This window comes from Mercenaria mercenaria, chromosome 12 (assembly GCF_021730395.1).
Source record: "Mercenaria mercenaria strain notata chromosome 12, MADL_Memer_1, whole genome shotgun sequence".
Taxonomy (NCBI): Eukaryota; Metazoa; Mollusca; class Bivalvia; order Venerida; family Veneridae; genus Mercenaria; species Mercenaria mercenaria.
In genome coordinates, this window is record NC_069372.1 from 42,649,027 (window position 1) to 42,672,306 (window position 23,280).

At 36.3% G+C, this 23,280-nt stretch overlaps 1 protein-coding gene across 1 annotated transcript; it reads left to right on the plus strand.

The window, feature by feature from the left end:
• Positions 1–6,623: 6,623 nt before the first annotated feature.
• Positions 6,624–9,807, plus strand: LOC123535216 (uncharacterized). The gene is made up of 2 exons (XM_053519868.1): positions 6,624–6,991; positions 7,598–9,807. The coding sequence occupies exons 1-2, from the start codon at positions 6,660–6,662 to the stop codon at positions 8,952–8,954; spliced, it is 1,689 nt and encodes a 562-aa protein (XP_053375843.1). The 5' UTR covers positions 6,624–6,659; the 3' UTR covers positions 8,955–9,807.
• The last annotated feature ends 13,473 nt before the right edge of the window (positions 9,808–23,280 follow it).

A 23,280-nucleotide genomic window follows, 5' to 3' on the forward strand; every position in this document is an offset into this window, starting at 1 on the left:
GACCAAGTTTCATTAAGATTGGACCAAAAGTGTGACCTCTACCTCGCGATAGCCTTTCCGGACGGGTCGATATTTTACCCAACACCGTGCCAATTTGGTTGTTTCTAGGCATACAGTCACTAAATAGAAAAATGGCGCGAAAAATATTGTAGTCGCATAATGGCGGATACAAGTAGTCCTCGTTTTTTTTTTTTTTTTTTGCTCTGTAGAGCTATTTTACTGATTTTCTTTGCATTTTTTTTTTGCCCACATGACAGATCTATGCTTGACATAATGAAATAACAACATGACATTTTTTTTCATGGAAACTTATATCATATACCACCAGTATAATTTGGGGTCTCATTTTTTAGCTGATTTTGCAGTTTGTGTGTTTGACTGAAATTATTTTTCTTGCATCAAACATGACCCCCACTTTTCTTTTGATTTTTATTTGGAACTGACAATATTCTTCAAGAAAATGTAGGTTACGTACATTTAAAATGGTTCCTGATGTGTGCTGCGGCCATTGGAAATAGGTCAATTTTATATAGAATAAAGAACAACAACTATTTAGTGTGTTATAACCTCTAATCGATGTAGCTCATTGCAGAGTTGAAGCGGTATTCTGCGCATGCCCTGAAGTGATTATCTAATGTCGCGTACGGTAAAAATGCGCAAATTATTGCATGTTCGCACGCATTTAGTGTATGATATGTATGATATACTGAAAAGAGGTTAGGGTTAGTATCACCATGGTTACAAAATATATACATTTAAAGTACTTTTAGTTCAAATTGCTTCAATCCGGCATATACCCGAGTCTGTTATTGATACCTACCTACGCTCCAGAGTCACATCTGTTTCTAATCCCGTACCGTACCCATACCGTGCATCCGTATTCGTAAACTATCTCGTTGTAATTTGATTTATAATGCGAAATCTAATATGGTGACCTAACAATTTTCTTTATGTGTTAAATTAGGTAGACATAACCAAAGGTATGTGCAGAGTTTGATTTAATTCTATTATGTGAAACTCGATAAAATAGCAGAAGTACCGACTTAAAATTGACAAAAAATATACAAAAATAGCCCTTGGTTCTGCTGAACAAGTATTCTTTTCTTTACAAAATCATTTTCTTTTGATTTCTCTGAGCATGCTTCAGATAGATATATTGTTTTCCGTTATAAAAATGCTTAGATATCAAATTTATGCTGGTTATTGTATTTTACTGAGATATATTTTAGGAGTACATGCCTTAATTTTATTATGATGAAAGTCAAAAATAAAAACGATTTATCTATAGCTTGATTCACCTATTCCGTAACACGGTTATTTTGAAACAAAATTTACACCTAGGCTTGGATTTTTCAAGGGAATCACATATTTGCTAAAATGCTAAAAAAAATTGAACGATTTGAGATATCACTAAGTTTAAAGAGTTACCACATGAAGAACGGTGCACGTATGACTTTCGGAAAAAAAATCTTGAACATTTGATGAATCATTAAACCTTTGCAATCTTTCAAAATAACATCCTTTCGAAAAATGTATGCCTAAGATATTTCTGTACGCGGTGTATTTTCATAAGGCAACCGTTTAGTACTAATGTAGGACGCAACACCCCATCCCCGACAAAGGCGCCCCTGCTCAAATAAAAATATATAGCGGAAAAGACACTCATTCTTTGATTTTGTTCAATAAAAAATTTGAAATCGAACGAAGATGAACTGAAAAAAAAAAAGAGATCTACACATCGACTCTGAACGGATTGAAGTGAAAATTTAGATATAAATTTGAAACAGCGGAAGACAGTGTGAATTTTGTCTGCCTTTGTCAAATTGAACAGGGGTGATTTTGTCCGTATTCTGTGTGGCTCTTAATAATGTAAGTAAGAGCTCAAGTAACATCATTCTGATAAAACGTCAAATTTGAAAATAATATTGGTATTTATATAACGTTTGACACAGTCCATAATCATAAATTATTAGATTTGTATCGAGATATATATATGCGGAAATATTGCGCGACTTTAAATAGGAGCGCAAAATTGTTCCGCTAAAGAACGAGTGCATATTTCTCGAAGCAAATGTAAGAATCTTTTATGCATCTAAATTATTATAAAAGTGATATCGTCGTTAAAGCACATTAAACGCGAGGCGTACATGAAATTGACGTCAGAAATGACGTCACATACTCGATATGAAATTTTAACGTCAATATGGAAAAAATATTGACGTTTCATTTTCTATAGAAACTTAACAGAGTTTCAAAAGAAACTTAACAGAGTTTCAAAATGGGTATGTAATAATTCTGCTAAATTCCGTTAAATGTCGCACCACTGCTAAATGTCGCAACCACCGTTAAATGTCGCAAGGTTGAAACGTGATATTATATGTCGCAACGTCAACGCTAAATTCCACCGTTATATGTCGCAACACCAACGCTAATGTCGCACTGCATGTTTAGAACTCAGAGATATATTAACAATTCATTGTATATTTTGTAATAAACTTGAATCTCCAATAGTATGATAATGTGGTATTAGCTTTAAGCCCGACGGAAATCATACTAACATAGTCTTGTATACGTTTTTGAGGGCAGAAGGTATGTTAATGTTATACAAATAAAACTGATTGCTCGTACATGTAGAAACAAGGTCGCTTACCTGAGTTTTACAGTTTGCATGAACAGTTTTGATAGAGGGCTACGCAAGTATTACATTGAAATAGGGACAGTGTTTTCCCACAGGAAGATTCTAATGTTTCCAGTAAACAAATACGGGTTGCTAATGACATTGTGTTTGTTAGGGTGGGGTTGACTAGGGTGAAGGGGTTGACTAATGACAAAGTAATCTTAGTCAAAATACCAAAAAAATAGTAAAATCCTTTTCTGTATATAATATATATATTTTTTTTTTGGCGGAGGTGGGTTAATTTGTGGGGATCGGGATTGAGGATTGAGGGGGATAATCAAGACAGGGAGGAGGAGGATGTGATACTAAGAGACACTTTCAAGAAAGAAAAAGTGGAAACAAATCAAGGTGCCGCTGGTGTCTGAAATAATGCACGAAGGGGCACATAGGATTTTCCTCCGCCATTTAAGTTGGTAGTTGCCTTATGACCTTTACAGTGTAAAATTCAAACAAAGAAATAGGACCCATGGCCAATTAATAGGAAATCATTCGTTTTTCATTTTACATTTGCACTGATACAAAACAGAGGAACATCGTTTAGGTTAACTGGCTGCGCATGCGGGTATAGTCTTTCGTGTGCACCTTTTTGTATGAATAAGCGATATCAAGATAGGCGCAGTTCACATTACTCGCATGTGCATTAATTTCAAGAAATCTGGGGTCGATCCTTCGATGGCAAAGCCTTTTTATGTCGCATATATCATACATTTTCCTATAAATAAATATCCTGATCCGGCCTTTACTGAAATGGCTAGTTTAGCCTATATATGACTTTGATAGAGGCCGTTCGTTTACCATAAATATTTGGTATCCAATTGGAAAGTTGATCTTAATACAAATATTTATAGCTAGTAATATCTATCTATCTAGTTTTAGTTTCATAACACCTACATCAAAGTACAGCTCATTTAAATGGGTCAACCGTGTTGATGTACTAATGAAATACACTGGCCCGGTTTATAGGTTGGTCAGGGCTACGGTATGTATTGTATTTTGTCATCGAAATATTTCTGTAAAATGCTTCTTCCCCTTCCGTTTGGATCCGTCCAAGTTTACAAACACGTTTGTTTATTTTATGGACTGCACGGTCGTATGTTTAGGACACACTTATATTTCTGATCAGAATTATCTCGAGCGAACGAAGTAAGATTTCGTGGACCGAAATAAGATATCGTGAGCTCGAGAAAAGATGTCGTACGACCGAGATGATAAGTCGTGCGTTGTATGTGATGTAGTATGATCGAGATAAAATGCCGAGCGACGATCCAAATAAGATGTAATGGGCTCGATATCAGATGTTATGCGATCGAGATAACAAATCGTGCATTCGATGTAAGATGTCGTATGGTCGAGATAAGATGTTGAGCGATGGCTACAGATAAGATGTCGTGCACTCGAGATCAGATGTTTTGCTCTCGCGATAAGATGCTGTTGGATCTGAATAAGTTTCGTTCGCTCGAAATAAGATGTTGGGCGATCGAAATAAGATTTAGTGCGCTCGAAATAAGATGTCATGCTCTCGAAACAAGATGTCGTGCTCTCGAGATCAGATGTCATGCTCTCGAGACAAGATATTCTCTCGAGATAAGATGTCATTCTCTCGAGACAAGATATCGTTCTCTGGAGATAAGATGTCGTGCTCTCGAGATAACATGTCATTCTCTCGAGACAACATGCCGTGCTCTCGATATAAGATGTCATTCTCTCGAGACAAGATATCGTGTTTTCGAGATCAGATGTCTTGCGCTCCAGATCAGATTTTATATTTTAACAAGAGTGTTATGATGATCCTAGATCGATCAGCTTAAGTTTACAGATTAAAGTAAACACGAAACAAGTCCGGTCCTGTGGCGACCATGTTTTGTAAAAATCGAAAGTGTGAGTAATCTTAGTTATATGTTCACATGACATTGTTTTGCAAATACATTTTGAGAAACGAAAAAGTAGCCCGTATTCAATTAACTGCTACGGGTAAACTGCATTCTGAAATCGAACAAGCTCTTTAGAGAAGAATGTGTTCAAAGTATACACAGTATACATGTAAAGTTAATATGCCCGTCCGTGGTGGAGCCAACTTGAACAATTTTGGTAGAAAGACAATTTCTGTCAGACTGCTTTGTTTGAAACTGATTGTTCAACTTTAGATAAAATGCAAACAACAATTGTTTTGTGTGGTTTTTGTGGCATGTTGATATTGTAAAAAGCATGGTCGCCATGAACGAGACTTATTTTCTCTAAATATTTTGTCTATTAAACAATTTAACGCAAATGATTCTTCATGGAACAATTTTACTTACTAGACTGTTCACACTGTATTTGTGAAAAGTGATGGCCGTTGGTGGCCGTTGCTTGCCAGAACAAATAATTGTTTCAGCGGTGAAACACAGGTGATGAATCTTGAACTATCACGACCCATTTCTTTTTTAAAAGAAAACAATATCTCGAGCACTCGACAAATTATGTCTTATCTCAAGTGCACGACATTTTATTTCGATCGCAAGATGATTTGTTTTGAGAGCACAAGAGTCGAAATCTTATGTCGTGCACAAAGCACATTATGTAGAGCGCTCAGGTAACTTAATCTCAAATATGTGTGTCTAAACATACTACCATACAAAAAGACATGCAATGCATTTTTAACTTCATTCAGAACCCATGTTCATTTACGTACAACGGGCGGCACGGCGCGCGACATTAATGTCACATGATCTTAAAAGGTCTCCGTAGGATTCATTAGTTAAGACTAAAATAATAAAGTGTAGCACCCTTGAAAAGCAAACATGTAGTTCAGAACAATATGTTATTTCTAAGCACTTTCCATAATCCACAAAATGCACACTCGCGCATGCACGCAGGCACTCACATGCTCAAAATTATTGAAAGTAATATCTAAGTTGTAATGACTGTTGAACTTACCCTTTACATATTCTTCTTTTGATGCGCGCCATTTAGCGTTGATGTTGCGACATATAACGGAGGACAGATTTTTTGCGACATTTAGCGGCAGATGATTTTGCGACATTTAGTGGTGGTTGCGACATATCACGTTAACCTCGCGACATCTAAAGGTGGTTGCGACATTTATGGGTGGTGCGACATTCAACGGTGCCACAATCACATTGATATTATTCCAGAACACCGCACTTACTTAGGTTTTTCATGGTTAAGCATGATTATGTTTTCAATTCTTTGCCTTTTGGTTTTACTACTAGTTAAAGTAAGACCTATTGAGGATAACTATGAACAAGAGATGTAACTATAGATAGCATAAATCAGAAATTTTCAGTTACTTTTCTCCCTTTACATATTAAAAAAGGAACAAGGAAGTTTAACCTATATCAAAATTCCTCGAAAACGAAACATATCTTCTTTTTTTGTTGATAGGGGACTGAAAAATGTTTAAAAATATGTCGAATAATGTAATTTGGGGCAGAAAGTTTCTCTAATAGATATCGGTAAGTAAGCTTTTGTATATAACTACTGGAAATAACTGAAGTTGTTTTTAAAATTAGTGAATTTTGTCGTACTTACAGTTTGTTTTTAAGCAAATCATAATCTAGATTCTGATAGATTTAATTAAAACTATTTGTGTGAATTATGGGGTAGATCTATTGACTAGTGAAAAGTGAAATTAAACAAGCTTGTATCTTTCAAAACCTAATGTGTCATTATATTAAATGACCCGATTTCCAATTTATTCCATTTAAACACACATTCTCAAATGGAAATAAAGTGCAAAACGGAACAGTAGAATATACGACATTGATGGTACTCATGTATCTTTTGTAATTGTGAGTTGAACCGTTCGTGAGGACTTGATGTGTTATCATTTTCATAAAGATATTGATTCAAATTTACAAACATGTATAACTATAATGGTAAAGGCAGATAAAGATATGAAATTGAATATCTTATTAAAATATCGACCATCTCACTACTAAAAATAAAACAAACAGATTTTAATTTTACATAGCGCAGTAAAATGGCTGCTGGAAGATTCTCCACATCAATCAAAGACGGTTCGGATGCGGACTTTGACTACACATGTACGCCGTGTGGGGAAGACCATATAAGGGAGGAAGCTGTCAAGTACTGTCCAGAATGTGAGGAGTATCTGTGTACAAAATGTACCAACCAGCATGGCCGGAGAAAAGCTACTCTTTCACATAAGCTACAAGACAAAGACGCCACTAAACGAGGGAATATGGTTACCATAGCTACAAAATGTCGTTACCATCCAAACAGAGACATTGAGATGTACTGTGGAACCCATGATATGGTCTATTGCCTGAAGTGCATAGCAAAGGAACATAGGTAAAACTTCGGATTTGTTTACTCTTGTGATGTGGCCGCATATCAAATATTGTTTTGTTTTTATAATGAATGATTTCATAGATACAATGTAACATCGTAACAAATATATGATTGTATATTTACCTTTATGAATATTTTTAAAAGGTATCTTAAATTCGAAATAAGCAATAGTATAAGTGATAAGATTTTAGCATATTTAGTACTTTGTAGATACATATAAGACTGTAACAAAGGTTCAGGTACAATCTACAATCATTTTCCTCCCTACCGTATTTGACCAAAGCGGCAAAACCAAACCCCTTAGATTTCGTTGAATAAAGGCTAAAAGCTCTGATATTAAAAAAAAAGATCAATTTGAATTTAGCATTCAAACTGACTGCAGGGCGTTTGCCCCCCACCCCCCCTCCCCCCACTTCACCCCACAAGTTGAAATAATACATAGAACATTCGCCCGCCACCACCACCCATTTCCATTTGTTGTAAATTTGTTTGTAGAGGGGGCGATATATGATATATGTCCTTTATTTCCGGGTTACTTAATCTGACCTTTCTTTTCTTTGCCAACATGTAGTTAATATAAGGTGCCTGGTTTTATTTGTCTTTAAGGTCATGCAATGACGTTAGTGAAATAGAAGGCGTACACAAATCTCTCGTTCATCAAAGCGAGGTTCAACGTTTACAGGATCAGACGAGAAACATTCAAGAGCGTCTTATTGCCATTGATAGGAAAACACAGAAAAACATCGTTAGCCTTGAAAAGCAAAGGGACGATGTACTTGCCAAAATCGAGGAAATTGAGAGGAGCTTGATAGAACATATCCGGAAATTAAAACATGAAGCAATTAGCACTCTTAACAAGGACTATACTTCGGAGAAAGAAGAACTGAAGTATAATATCAACAAGATGGCAAATACGAAAAAGGAAATTGAGACTGTAAGTAGTCAGTTGCAGACATTTACCAGTATGGAAGCAGGACAACAGTTTGTTCAGATGAAACTGATACAGCAGACTGTAAATGATGCAGTAAAATTGGTTGAAGAACGCGAGGCGACAGGTAGTAAAGCTTTATGTTTTACAGAAAATACAGATTTGAAGACCTCCATTATGACAGCAACATCTTTAGGACGTGTGAATACAGTTACAGAAAATGAACGTCAAACTGCCCAAAGAATATATAAGGCGAAATCAAAGAAGGAGATCAATATCAAAATGCAAAACGACCGTGACACGTGTTATATATCTGATGTATGTCAGCTACAGGACGGTACGATCATACTGGCTGACTGCGATAATAGGAAGATTAAGAGGCTTGATATGAATTACAACATCAAGGATCACTGTGACCTAGGTGACTATCCCACGGGTATCTGTTGTACTGGTCAGAATGAAGTCGCTGTGAAAATGGACAACAGCAAGGTTCAGTTTATATCAGTCGGCAGTTCATTGTCTAAGCTGAGAGAGATAACTGTAGCAGACAGATGCTGTTGGGGAATGGCTTACTGTGCTGGAGAGCTGTGGATATCTACCGGAAGTGGTGTCAATGTCTACAGTACATCCGGTACTTTACTGAAAACTATTAGCAAAGATATCAATGGTCAGAATATATTTAAATCGACTACTCAACATATGGCAGTCAGTGGGGAAACTGTTATCGTAACAGACAACAGTGATGGTGCCGTCTATCTGGGAAGAGATTGTACGGTACAAAGAGAACTGCGGGACAAAAGGCTTGTCAACACATTAGGTGTAAGTGTATCTAGTGATGGAACAGTGTTCCAGTCTGGATTACATTCGAACAATATTGTGATGTTTGATAAGAATGGCAAATGTCTCGGAGAGTTGGTAGCCAAAGACGCTGGTCTGAAGTATCCAATTGCGTTGCATTATGACAGCAAAAGAAATTGTTTAATCGTTACATGTGCTAATTCTGAAAATGTTATTATTTTTGATATATCCGATTGATTTTACGTATTCATTTCAATTTCAAAACAACTTAGAGCTGTGCCTAATGACATCTAAACGAATTATCAATTTTAAACTAAAGTTCATTCTTGCAACTGAGGATGCCTAATGACATCTAAATGAATTATCAACTTTAAACTAAAGTTGATTGAAACTGATCTGTAAAAAGTTTGTCAAAACTACAAAATAATACAAGTCACTTTTATTTATCACCATTCGAATCCAGTGTTATACGGTTTTCAATTTTTCTGATCTACTGGACGCGGTGACGTTGTCACTTATGGAGCTTTTGCTGTGTTCGATCCCCGGGCGGGGTGTATGTTCTCCGTAACGATTTGATAAAAGACTGTGTCTAAAAACATTCGCTCCCGGTACCTCTGATTCATGTGGTGAAGTTGGAAGTAACTTGCGGAGAAAGTTCTGGTACCGAATCCAGGTTTAACTTAACTGTCCGCCGTTACATAACTGAAGTACTATAATTGAAAAACTTCGTTGCAAGGAATGAAAGCTTTGTAAAAATGGTAACAAACGTAAAATAATTTAACCGTATATGTAAAAACTTTCTACAAATGTAAAAACGTTGCTGGTGACATATGTAATAAAAAAAAACGTCACAAATGTAAAAACAAAATTTTGGTCACATATGTAGAATCAACTTCCTACAAATGTAAAACATAATTTTCGCAGTCACCATCTATATGAAATAGTTTCGCCTTCTAGTATCTAAAACAAAAAAAATATATAGCTGAGTGGTCTACACAGTGATATTTGTAGTGTGCGCTCGTGTGTGTAGTAATGGGCCGGTCCGTCCCTCAGTTAGTATGTTCCTTTTGAATAAAATATAGACCTAGCTCAAAGGTCACGTTCCCTCCCCCCCCCCCCCCCTCACCTTCCTTTACCTATACTCGCCGCTCCTAGCGGCGAGTACAGGTAAAGGAAGGTGAGGGGGGCAGTGGGGGAGGTGGGGGGTAGTGATTATACATGTTTTTTTCGGAAAACAATTCCATAAGGAGCATGCTTCTTAGACGTGAAATACAGCCTATGTTTACATTGACTCGTTGTCATTTTAAAAATGTTGTAAAACATAAACTGAGATGTATAAAATATTATAATATGACTCTCCACAACAATGCGCAACTCCTGATTTTAGTATAAAACCTACAAAAGTATTTTTGGTCAGTCAAAAACAAGAAAGAATGCTAAATAAAATAATTATTCAGATAAATAATTCGTTCTATATTTTTCAAATAAGCTTGGTTTATTGACACGAAACCTCTTTATATCTTTATAATCCCACGCTCAATTTTAAGAAAACCAGCATTCACTTGTAAGGTAGTTTAACGAGGCTAAACTGAATGTTCACGTAGGGCCGTGGGTTCGAGTTCCGCACGAGGAACTTTATTTACCCATTTTATTTTTTTTCTGACAAAATGATCACTATATAATAGTAGACGGTAAGATCTAGCGTTTAAATCATTAACTGATCCATAAACACTTTGGTAAGGCTCCGGAAATGTGCCCAGACTGTTAAAAATTAAAATTACCATAAAGTATGTATGTACTACAAGTAACATACTTTTAACTTCAACTCACTTTTGGCAGAACTGTGGATTTTCAGGGGCCTAGCTGCCGTTACGCAAATACACAAGTGCGTACAGTTCATCAGGAAATTGACATACTAGTACATCTCCCCACTTCACCTCATGCCACAATTTCGTGCCACATTTCTACGTTCATAACCGGCACGTGCCAGGAAAAAAACAACAGACAACAGTCACTTCATGGAAAACCTTTGAAGACAGGAATTAGCAGGGCTACGGGGCTAGGATGGGGCAAGGGTTGGGGGTCATACTGTTACACAAAGATGCAACAGCTCTCTTAAAAGCTTGCTTGTTCGTACAATTCAAATCGGCCCAGCTATGCCCCGGGGTTTTATGAAATCCGTACAACAAATGTTAAGCTTTCATTTTAACTTTTAAATTTAACTATAAAAACTTAGAATGTATTCAAGTTCAAGTCTGGCTCAGGTTTGATCTTCATCTTCTCGGTTGTTTTCTTACGTTAAATTGTATGTCTAGATCAATTTATCTCCTGAACTATAAAAGTTTTTATTATCAAAAGGATACTCCGTAATGTATGCTTGTTACATTACTCTACCTTTTATTTTTCATGAGTTAAGGCCCATTCTGAGCAATGATTTAAAGTTTAAGGGCGTATGGCATTTTACAGTGACAGCTCGTGTTTTATCACGACACATAAGTGAATAATATAGCAAAAAAAGGTGTCCAAGTCGGGTACTTGTCATTATGCCGTCAGACAAATGCACTTTTCCATTGAAGTGAATATATTAAAGAAAATAAATCGGGATAGAATAGCTGGGAAAATAACGAAAATATTAAGAATGGTTTAGATGTTACGGGAATTAGTAAGTGTTGATAGAACACATGCAAGACTCGGTCATAATGTTCCCGTACTATTATAGTTATTTTAACATCGTTTCAAATTCAGACTTCATATGATAATTGGTCTCATAGAGAAGATGATCCCTACTTTGAAGTCAGAGTTTTTCTTTTTTTTTCTTTTTCAAAAACGATTTTAGTTTTCACTGTTTAATAATTTAAAACAAATAAATGTAAATACTTTGTTGGCTTGTATACTATAAAGGAACGTACATAACGTGCAAGAACATATCAGAATAAAATGAAATACAATCGGAACTTGACTATTACTTGTACGCGGACTAATGGAAAAAATGTAATCTCCCCAACCCGTCAAACCATCGTGTTTTCCAAGTTTGATAAGCCAAACTAAGGGTACGTAGTACTATACTTTTTAGGAAGTAGCATCCAATTTTCTAACTTTGAAATTTGAAAGACGAAGTCGAAAAATAACTTTTATCCATAACTACTAAAACGTAGAAGCGGGTAACTTATGCATTTTGTTGCGCGAACTTCTTCAAATTTCAAGGGATTACAATAATATAGTTAACATGAAGTGTAGATGTGCAAGACATATTTTGACGCATATCCGACAATATGTTGCAGAGTTATATCCCCTTGATCTAAGAATGCTATCCAAAGAAATATGTGTGTTTCGGGTAATAAAAAATATATATCACTGTATAGAACACTCCGGCTATGAAGGCGTAACTATTTCATACAGATGAAATGACATGGTGACTGCGAAAGTTGTGTTTTACATTTGTAGGAATTTGATTTTACATATGTGACCAACATTTTGTTTTTACATTTGTGAGGCTTTTTCTTACATATGTCACCAGCAACGTTTTTACATTTGTAACAACTCGATTTTACATTTGTAGAAAGTTTTTACATATACGGTAAAATTATTTTACGTTTGTTACCATTCTTATATATGTGACCATTTTTACATTTGGGGGTCCTACAAACGAACGTTTCTCACACGCAAGTCATGTTGAATGAGACCTTTGCCCATATTCATCAACGTTTGAAGTCTTGAACTTATATGCAACGGCTGAAGTGACGAAAATGTATTGGAAGTGCATTCTGACTCTATAAACTGCTCAACAAAATTTAGTTATTATGAATTTGCTTAGAACAACATTTTTTTCAGTCATATTAATGGCGATCTCTACTTGTAGCAGTGAACATAACTGCTGCCTCACTAGAATATCACGCGGTAGACACGTGACATAATACCTCACCCAATCATATCTAAAATTTACTGACACCGAGTTGACACAGTCCTAGAACTGTCCTCTTACTGTTGAGCACCAAGTGAGGAAGCTTTGGCCACGTGGAAAGGGAGCAAACCCAAGACCTCCAGTCAAAAAAGAATATTAGATAGAGTAGATTAAATGAAAAGAATAAAACAAAATAAATACTGATAATTAACTTACAGGTATACGACCCATAATGACAATCGGCACAACACGATTTCTCCGTAAGCGCTTCGGCATTTTCCGGTTGATTCGGAAAGTTATGCACGCGTTGAGCTACTTTAGGTCAGGCACTCCTATTTCTTTTTTCATAGACTTCCATTATAAGAAATGGCCCTGTCACATGCCCCAAAATTGAGAAATGACCATGAAAATGTGATTCTTTCAGTAAGACAGCATTTCAGACACATAAAAATAGCAATTTTATATAGGCGTAACCAATCCGTTTTCTTACAATTTTTCATCAGACAAACCTACCCCCTTTCTTGAATGGCATTTTGAGGCAAAATGCCCACAGGCACCTACTATTCTAAATACAGAATTGTAAAGTCAACCATTCAGCCAGGCACTAGTAATATATTCCAAATTTCACAGAAAACATTATATTGCTTGATTTTGACACAAATTGTATGATTGTAAACATAACATTTTTATCCAATCAGCTTACGTCTCTTTGAATCTTACGGGTTTCCTACACTTTTTTCAACCAATCAAAAGCCGGCTTGTAATAACAATCTCTGACCTTTACGTCTAAGGTCACAAACAGGTAAATAGTTTTCCCTATATATTCTATATAAAACTGATATTTTTAAAGAGCTACCAAACATAGCTAGACCCATTTCAGAGAACAAATCCTTACCTCATTTTAAAGAGTTATGATAAAACTGATATAAAATGAAGAGAAAAGTAGCGGTCATGTAGATCTATCTTCTAAGAGAGATTTCTCTGGTCACATTTGCTTACTGTAAACTGACATCGAAATCACACTGCTGTGACCTGGAAGTACTACTCGTACTAAAATTGAGCTTCACTTCACCAAATACAACCTGCTGTCCCAATTTTCATACCAAAATGTCAAAAATACATCCACAATGAAATTTAAACAGAAACTAGCATTAATTTAGACCTCTAATGCCATGCCAAGTGAAAAATTAGTGTTCAAATACCTGGCAGCCATTACGCTCGTTCATTTATTTTTAGTTAGGCCTCTAATGAATACTGAACGATCTCTTGCACTTTCGGTGTGAGGATCACGAACGATAACTCTGCTCGGAGATTGAATACTGTATTGCCGAATAAGAATACGTAATCACACGGAAATTGATATCAAAGATACCAAATATCTTCTTTTTTTCAAATACAAAGTCCCTTCCTTTAATGTTTGTCTTTCTGAATAAGAGTGAATAATAGGTGTATAACGGTGACACCAGTACTTTTTTCGTATTCTTGTAAGTGCATTACATTAACACAATATGATAAACATTTCTTGAAAGATGAAATAAGTAAAAATATCTTGATGTTTAAGACCACCAAGCACAAAATAATTTCCACTCACAATAAACGGGTTGATCTTGATCTACAAGACAAACAACTTTAACAACTTTGAACACGAGTTATAACTGGAGATAGCATAAGAAAGAAAATTTCCATTTGCTTCTCTCCCTTCATACGTTAAATAGGACGAAATCGAAAGATATTTTTGTTGATAGGGACGTAATAAAGGTTAAAAACAACATGTTGAATAATGCAATTTGGGACAGAAAATTTCTCTAACAGATATCGGTAAGTTAGCTTTTGTTTAAAACTATTGGAAGTAACTGAACTTGTTTTAATATTTAAACATGTTTTGTGAATTAGGTCGTATTTACAATTCGTGTCTAAGCATGTTAAATCTTGAGAGAAATACAAATGACCCGATTTCAAATTAATTACATTTAAACACACAATCTTAAATGGTTTTACGCGGATCTAGTAGAAGATAAGCTAGAGTTGTGTTAAAAAACAACATGTATTATTTATTTGTGAACATCACCAGAAAATAAAGTAAGCGTCTCTTGAAGAGATCAGCACCATATTTTCTCGGCAAAGTTTAGCATCTCGAGTCAATATACTACATATACTACATATTTGTACTGTTTTATAACTTGAAAAAAATAAGCAAATGTTATAACCAACGGTTATTTAATGTGAACAGATACTTAAATGCTACAAACATGACCGATTTGTAATTTCTGTCGGAGTATTTGTTGTAAAACGTTCAAAGTGGCCTGCATTTTAGACCGATTCAAATTACCAGAGTAGACTGTACTATGAAAATCCAATTTTGGGCACATTCACTATATCTCGGGAACAGACTCGAAAAAACCGACTCTGCAGTTATTTTGCTTAGTTTCTATCTATGCTTCCAGAGGATTCATTTTAGAGTTTAGTCTCCATTTCTTGTTCTATACGATAATTATTTTAAAAATAATTCATTTTTTACCAGTTTTGTTGTAAAACAATATTTTGCGGGCATTGCACTCGAACCTTTGAGTTATAAAATAATCATCGTGGAGTCCTGCATTTTATTTTGTATCCAAACGAAACCCACACTGCATTATTTTCCATCCGACTATTCAGACCTGGTTGTCATATAAATTTAAAACCTTCAATAGCTTGTCCGATGATTACAAAATGTTTCTCCTCCTAAAATGAACTTTGCTGATTTTTAGACAGAAAATATAATAAATCTAATAAAAATATAACAGATTGAAATATATAACTTCGTGTGTGCATACTGTAAACAAACTGTATAAATACTACATTTTCATCAACATGATTTATTTTTCAGTGGAAATTATGGAAGTATCAGAAAGAAGAGGAAGAGAGAAGGACTTCTCACCATCCTTTTCAAGTGGTTCTGATGACGCTGACAAGCTTTACTGTCTCCCGTGTAAACAAGATGGATCTCGGGTACCAGCATACGGATATTGTCAGAACTGTGCCGAACATTTGTGTGAGACATGCTACAAAGTTCACACAAAACCATCACCTAGCAGGAACCATATCCTCCTAGACAAGACACAAATGCCAAAAACCCAGAATCCAAGTAAACTAACAAGTCCCCAAGACTTGACTGAAATATGCCAGCAACACCCTGATAAAGTAAAGTACTTTTGCAAGGATCATAAAACGTTAGGTTGCAGCCCATGTATGACGATGAACCATAGAAATTGCAAGATAGATTACATTCCAGATGTCTCCAGGACCTACACAGCCAGTCCTCAGTACCAGCGTCTTCTACAGGCCTTGCACGCTTTACATGAAAATGTGCAGGAAATAGCTAAATCAATGAAAAAGAACAAGAAACTCATTCAAGAAAATCACGATAGAGTCAAGGTAGATATTCAGAAGTTTAGACATGAAATCAACACTAAACTAGACGAATGGGAAGCTGACGTCTACAAAGAAATTGAGAGTCTCATTTCCAGAGAACATCAGAGGATAGATTCAACATTGACCCAATGCCAAGAAATGACAAGAAAGATTGAAACACAGCAAATAAGCTTCCAGACTCTAGAACGGGATAACAAATGCAACATGATATTCATACATGGCAAAAAAAAAGGAAGAGTCAATCAAAGCGGACAAGAATATTGAACTGCAGTTGAATAGAGAAACTAAAGGTAACAGTTTTACATTTCAGCCAAACCCGGCAATCGAAAATCTGCTGAAGACAGAGACTACCATAGGTACGTTATTCAACACTAGTGAAGTGTCCAAACCTCAAACAATACAAGACCAGGTTGATGATAATAAAACTAATTTATCCACTCATTTTCAGTTGCGACCAAGACATCACGAGAATGTATCAAGTTCTGACATTTCTGTTTCTCTATTAGGTCAAATTAATGTTAGCACTGTCATTGATGGTTACGACATAGCAGGAATGGCAATAATTGACACAGACAGACTTGCTGTTGCCAACTTCCTAAAAGGAAGTATTAAGATTATTGATGTTAAGTATGAGACAATCAGTTTTGAGCTGAAATTGACATCAGGCCCAAGTGACGTGACATTGTTGCAAGGCGACCAGCTTGCAGTTACACTTCCGTATGAAAGCTTAATATATATTGTGTCACTTTCTAATGGTTTATCTAAAGTCAGGCAACTGACAACTCATGAAGAATGCTATGGGTTAGCTTTTATAGAAGGAAACCTGATAGTTGGGATGAAAGATGGGAAAGTAAAGATAATGAATCTGTCAGGGAAAGTTTTGAAAACAATGGACTGTGGCGTAGCCGCTAATGTCGTGAAAGTATGTTCAAACTATAAATATATATCTATGCTTCATGTGGTAGCAGTGTAACCCGTTTCAGTATGTCTGGAGAAACAGTGGGACGGTATACAGATGATAGCCTGGAGGAGCCAAGTGGACTTGTTGTATTGGAAGATGGTTCTATATTGGTATGTGACTGTGGTAACAGAAGCATTCACCTTATTTCAGAAAACATGAAAAGCAGCAGGATAATAGTGCAGGAAACGGCTGAGCATATGAACCCCTACTGCATGGCGTTTGATAGTGAAAAGATGAAACTGTACATAGCCAGCGACTATGAATGCAACTACATAAATGTGTACAGTCTAAAATAAAAAAGCTGTTTGTCATTTACAGTTAATGTAATTAACTACACCAGACTGAGACTGTTCTTATAATTGTAATATTCTGACTTCTTGAGAACCTGTTCTACAGACTCATTGCAACTACATGAATGTATATAAAATAATGTAGCTTCTTTTTTATTAGAGTTAATGAAACTTATTACAATAGACTAAGACTGTTCTTGTAATTGTGACATCTGAAGAGTTTATTCCACAGACTGGTTAATGTGGCATTGGGTTCTGTGTAATTGGGTTTTACAGATAACAAAAATGCTTATACTACACATCGAGAATTGTATACCAGCATATTACCAGAACTGGAACATCATTTATGAATTGGGAAGTACACGGTCATTTATCTGAAGATCCCGCGTCGAACGGGTGAACCCGGTTATTATGCCCCCCTTCGAAGAAGGAGTGGTATATTGTTTTGCAGATGTCGGTCGGTCAGGCAGTCGGTCTGTCGGTCGGAATGTAGACCAATCCGTTTCCGGATGATAACTCAGGAACTCTTGGGCCTAGGATCATGGAAGTTGATAGGGAGGTTGGTCATTGCCAGCAGATGGCCCCTATTGATTTTGAGGTCTATATGTTAAAGGTCAAGGTCACAGTGACCCTGAATAGTAAAATGGTTTCTCAACTCAAGAACACTTGGGCCTAGGATCACGAAAATTAATAGGGAGGTTGGCCATGATCAGCAAATGACCCCTATTGATTTTGAGGTCAATATATTAAAGGTCAAGGTCACAGTGACCCTGAACAGTTAAACGGTTTCCGGATGATAACTCAAGAATGCTTACGCCTAGGGTCACAAAAGTTGATAGGGAGATTGGTCATGACCAGCAGATGACCCTATTGATTTTGAGGTCAGTATGTTAAAGGTCAAGGTCACAGTGGCCAGGAACAGTAAAAATTTTTCCGGGCAATAACTCAATAACGTTTGGGCCTAGTGTCAGGGAAATTAATAATTAGGTTGGCCATGACCAGCAAATGACCCCTATTGATTTTGAGGTCATTAGGTCAAAGGTCAAGGTCACATTGGCCAGGAACAGTTAAACGGGTTCTAATCTTCTTGTCCAAAACCATAGGGCCTAGGGCTTTGATATTTCGTATATAGCACAATCTAGTGGTCTTCTAGTTAGGTTTTTCAGATTATTTCCCTGGGGTCAAATATGGCCCCACCCCGTGGGGTCACATGGTTTATATAGACTTATATAGGAAAAATCTTTGAAAAACCTCTAGTCCAAAACCACAGGGCCTAGGGCTTTGATATTTTGTATATGACATCATCTAGTGGTCCTCTACTAAGATTGTTCAAATTATTCCCCTAGGGTCAAATATGGCTCCGCCCTGGGGGTCATATGGTTTACATAGACTTATATAGGGAAAAACTTTGAAAATCTTCTTGTCCAAACCAAAAAGACTATGGTTTTGATATTTTGTAATGTAGCATCATCTAGTGGTTCTCTACCAAGTTTGTTCAAATTATCCCTGTAGGGTCAAATATGGCCCCGCCCCAGGGGTCGCATGGTTCATATAGACTTATGTAGGGAAAAACTTATAATCTTTATGTCCATAACTTACATCATTCAAATTTGGACCACATGTTTACTTTTGAGGGGCAAGATGAACCTTGACATAAGTTGACCTTGATCTTGACCTAGTGACTTACTTTCACATTTCTGTACGTACAGCCTTCAAATTTGGACCACATGCATAGGTTTGTGTACCGAAAAAAACTTTGACCTTCTTATTGACCTAGTGACCTACTTTCACATTTTTTAAAGGTACAGGCCTCAAATTTGGACCACATGCATAGTTTTTTGTTCCAAAATAAAATTTGACCTTGATTTTGACCTAGTGACTTACTTTCACATTACTCAATCTACAACCTTCAAATTTGAACCACATGCATAGTTTTGTGTACCGAAATGAACTTTGATCTTGAGATTGACCTAGTGACCTACTTTCACATTTCTGAAGCCACAGGCTTCAAATTTGGACATGCATATTTTTGTGTTCTGAATTGAAATTTGACATTGATTTTTATCTACTACCTACTTTCACATTTCTCAAGCTATAGCCTCCAAATCCGAAGCACATGCATAGTTCTGTCTACCGAAATGAACTTTGACCTTGAAATTGATCTAGTGACCTACTTTCACATTTCTCAAACCACAGCTTTCAAATTTGGACAACATACACATTTTTTTTGTACCGAAATGAAATTTGACCTTGATTTTGACCTTGAGCTAGTCTTGAATTTTGGAACATTCAAAAATGCCTCAGTGGATGGCGCCAAGTGCATTCTGTAATCTCTTGTTAGGTTAATAGGTTAGAGGTCATGGTCAGATTAAACCAGAATGGTAGAACTTTTGTTTACAGTGAGCATATAATTTATGTTCTTTGTGCAATTACTGAATGCATCAAGGGGGGCATTTCGTGTTCGACGAGCTCTTGTTTATTTCTTTATTTTTAGATTTTTAAATGTTTATAGACGATATTAAAATGTAAAGACTTGAGCATATTTCTCCACATCTTTTTGATACAACAGAATACAACTTTCAAAAATCTGCTACTCACGTTGCGGATCCCTTTGTGTAAAGTATTTATACACTTGCTCTATCTTATCCCACAAATCACTGGAAGACTTGCGTAAGGAAGTACATCATGATTGTTCCGTCAGATACAACAGAAATACACAAAATATGCTAAACTAGAGGCATTGTACGGAGCCTCTAAGGTGACATGCGACACATTTTTCGATAGCTCTATTACATTTTTTATTCCGTATTAACGATATAAAATTTCGTTTTGACGAATTGTAATTTCGTAATCAAGAAACCTTATATGTTTCGTTTTGAAGCTGTTGGTAGTTCAACCCTGAGATCATGGGCTCGAGCACCTTTTCATCTGAAACCTGCTATAGTTTTCTCAGGAAGTGGATACGAGAGTGATTAAACTAAGTGTCAAGCTTTATTCACAATCGAGCTGAAACAAAAGATTAAAACCAAAAACTGAGTGATTCAGCCAAATTCCAAGTATAGCCTGTTACATTTGCTCTATTGATCCAAGAACATCAAGGTCATTGTGACCTTGATTTTTGACCTACTGGTCCCAAAAATAATAGGTATCATCTAATGACCACAGTCAATGAAATTCTATGAAGTCTGGCGCTTTTAGGCCTAAGTTTTCTTCAATTATCAAGCGGAAATTTTATTTTGGTACGAAAGTCACTGTAACCTTTACCTTTGATCTACTGACCCAAGAACAACAAGGTCACTGAGACCCTTAATTTTGATCTACAGATCTACTGGCCCTAAGAACAACATGGATCATGTATTGAGAACAGACAATCACCCTTTGAAGTATGATGCCTGTAGGCCAAAGTGTTCATCAGTTATTGAGTAGAAACCGTTTTCGGTCTCTCTATCAATATGAGATTGTCCTTTAACATACTGACCTCAAAAACACAAGTAGTCATCTACTGACAACATGAATCATCCTAAATAGTTTGACTTCTGTAGGCGAAAACAGTTTTCTGTTGTCGATTGGAAACCGTTTTCAATCTAAATGTCACTGTAACCTCAACCATTGACCTACTGACCCCTAAAACAATAGGGGTCTTCTACTGCCCACAGACAATTATTACTAAAGCTTGACGCCTGCCTGAAGGCCAAGGCGTTGTTTAGTTATCGATCAAAAGCCGTTTCTAATCTCGAGGTCACTGTGACATTGACCTGCGGAAGGGGTCCTCTGATTACCACAGGCAGTCATCCCAAGGTGTTTGAGGAATGTGACGAGTTCTTCAGTTATCAATCGGAAACGTACAGACGTACAAACGTACAGTCCGACTATCATATTCCTCCCGTTTGAGTCATCAAAAATAAAGACAAGAAACTAAATATTTTGAAATTTTATTAAAGTATCAAATGTTAATGCATGAAACACATTATTACACAGAACAGAACAGAACAGAATAAATATAAAAAAGAAAAATGTGGAAAAAAGAAATATAAAGTTTGAAAGACAAGCTTCCCCATATGTTCTCTGCTTACAATCAATTTTTAGAATTTCTAGTCATAAGTGTGTTAATGATGTATTTACGAAATTTAATTCACTGACTGAAATAGAATATCTGCGTATAGGCCTACACTGCTACTTTTAAAGTTTTCCAAACTTACAATCAATAATGAAACTTTAAAACATTTATAATACAAAAACAAACAAAATAAAATGCAACAAATGATGGACCAATGACCACTGCGCTTGCTACGGGGCATTGAAGGATCGATATATTCAGGATAGCCTCGTTTGCATATCTCCGCCTCCTGATTTGGGTCACGTGCTATTTGTCGAAAGTGAACATAGTCATCGGTGGTTGAACGAAACCAAGTGGCACCAACCAAGGAGAGGCTGTTTTCGGATACTAACCGGTTGATATCAAACCGGCATCTGAAAATTGTAGAAACAGAACACTATTGTATAATAAAGTAAGTTTTGAACACCTCGAGAAATACATATGGCTTCAAAATCAGAAACAATATGTTAAATTTAGCTCTTTACAAAGAGGCAACACTATTGATTTTGTACATTTTTCAAAACAACTTGCCTGAAATACCCATACATGTTCAAAATGAAATGAGAATGTTCAGATTGAACAACTTTCTCAAGAATATAACGAGTCAAAATACATTAAACATGAAAACTTCGTGGCTATCAAAACATATTTTTAGTAAAAATGTAACAGAAACAAAGGTATGGCAGCGAGTGATTACAACATAACGGTTTCCCTTGAGGTAGTGGACTCAAAATGCCGCTCGGCAATTATCGTCTGATAATGTATTTTCGTCTTTCTTCGGATATAAACGAACTGCACATATATTTCCGTAAACAAACGGAAAACGTCGATATTGCATACGGAGAATGCATAATTTTTCGATTGTTATCACGGGTCCACTACCTTAAATAAAGTGAGAAACAACTGACCTTCCGACTAATCCACCAGAACAATTGTCATTACGGGTACACTACCTTAAATAAAGTGAGAAACAACTGACCTTCCGACTAATCCACCAGAACAATTGTCATCACGGGTCCACTACCTTAACTAAAGTGAGAAACAACTGACCTTCCGACTAATCCACCAGAACAATTGGCATTACGGGTCCACTACCTTAAATAAAGTGAGAAACAACTGACCTTCCGACTAATCCACCAGAACAATTGTCATCACGGGTCCACTACCTTAAATAAAGTGAGAAACAACTGACCTTCCGACTAATCCACCAGAACAATTGGCATTACGGGTCCGCTACCTTGAAAAAGTGAGAAAGAACTGACCTTCCCACTAATCCACCAGAACAATTGTCATCATGGATCCATTACCTTAAATAAAGTGAGAAACAACTTTCCGACTTATCCACCAAACAAATGTCATCACGGATCCACTAACTTAAATAAAGTGAGAAACAACTGACCTTCCGACTAATCCACCAGAACAATTGTCATCATGGGTCCACTACCTTAAATAAAGTGAGAAACAACTGACCTTCCGACTAATCCACCAGAACAATTGTCATCACGGGTCCACTACCTTAAATAAAGTAAGAAACAACTGACCTTCCCACTAATCCACCAGAACAATTGTCATCATGGATCCACTACCTTAAATAAAGTGTGATACAACTGACCTTCCGATTAATCAAACCTTAAATAAAGTGTGATACAAATGACCATCCGACTAATTCACCAGAACACTGTCATCACGGGTCCACTACCTTAAATAAAGTGAGAAACAACTGACCTTCCGTCTAATCCACCAGAACATTGTCATCCTGGGAAAACTCAGTGTGAGAAACAAATGACCTTCCGATTTATCCACTGGAACAATTGTCATTATGGATACACTACCTTAAATAAAGTGAGAAACAACTGATCTTCTGACTAGTCTACCAGAGCAATTGTCATTACGGGAACACCACC

Bases quoted from the DNA above. Each gene is read 5' to 3' on its own strand.
- LOC123535216 (XM_053519868.1), top strand. From the start codon at position 6,660: ATGGCTGCTGGAAGATTCTCCACATCAATCAAAGACGGTTCGGATGCG. The intron at 6,992-7,597 runs GTAAAACTTCGG...TTTGTCTTTAAG, and splicing joins TGCATAGCAAAGGAACATAG to GTCATGCAATGACGTTAGTG.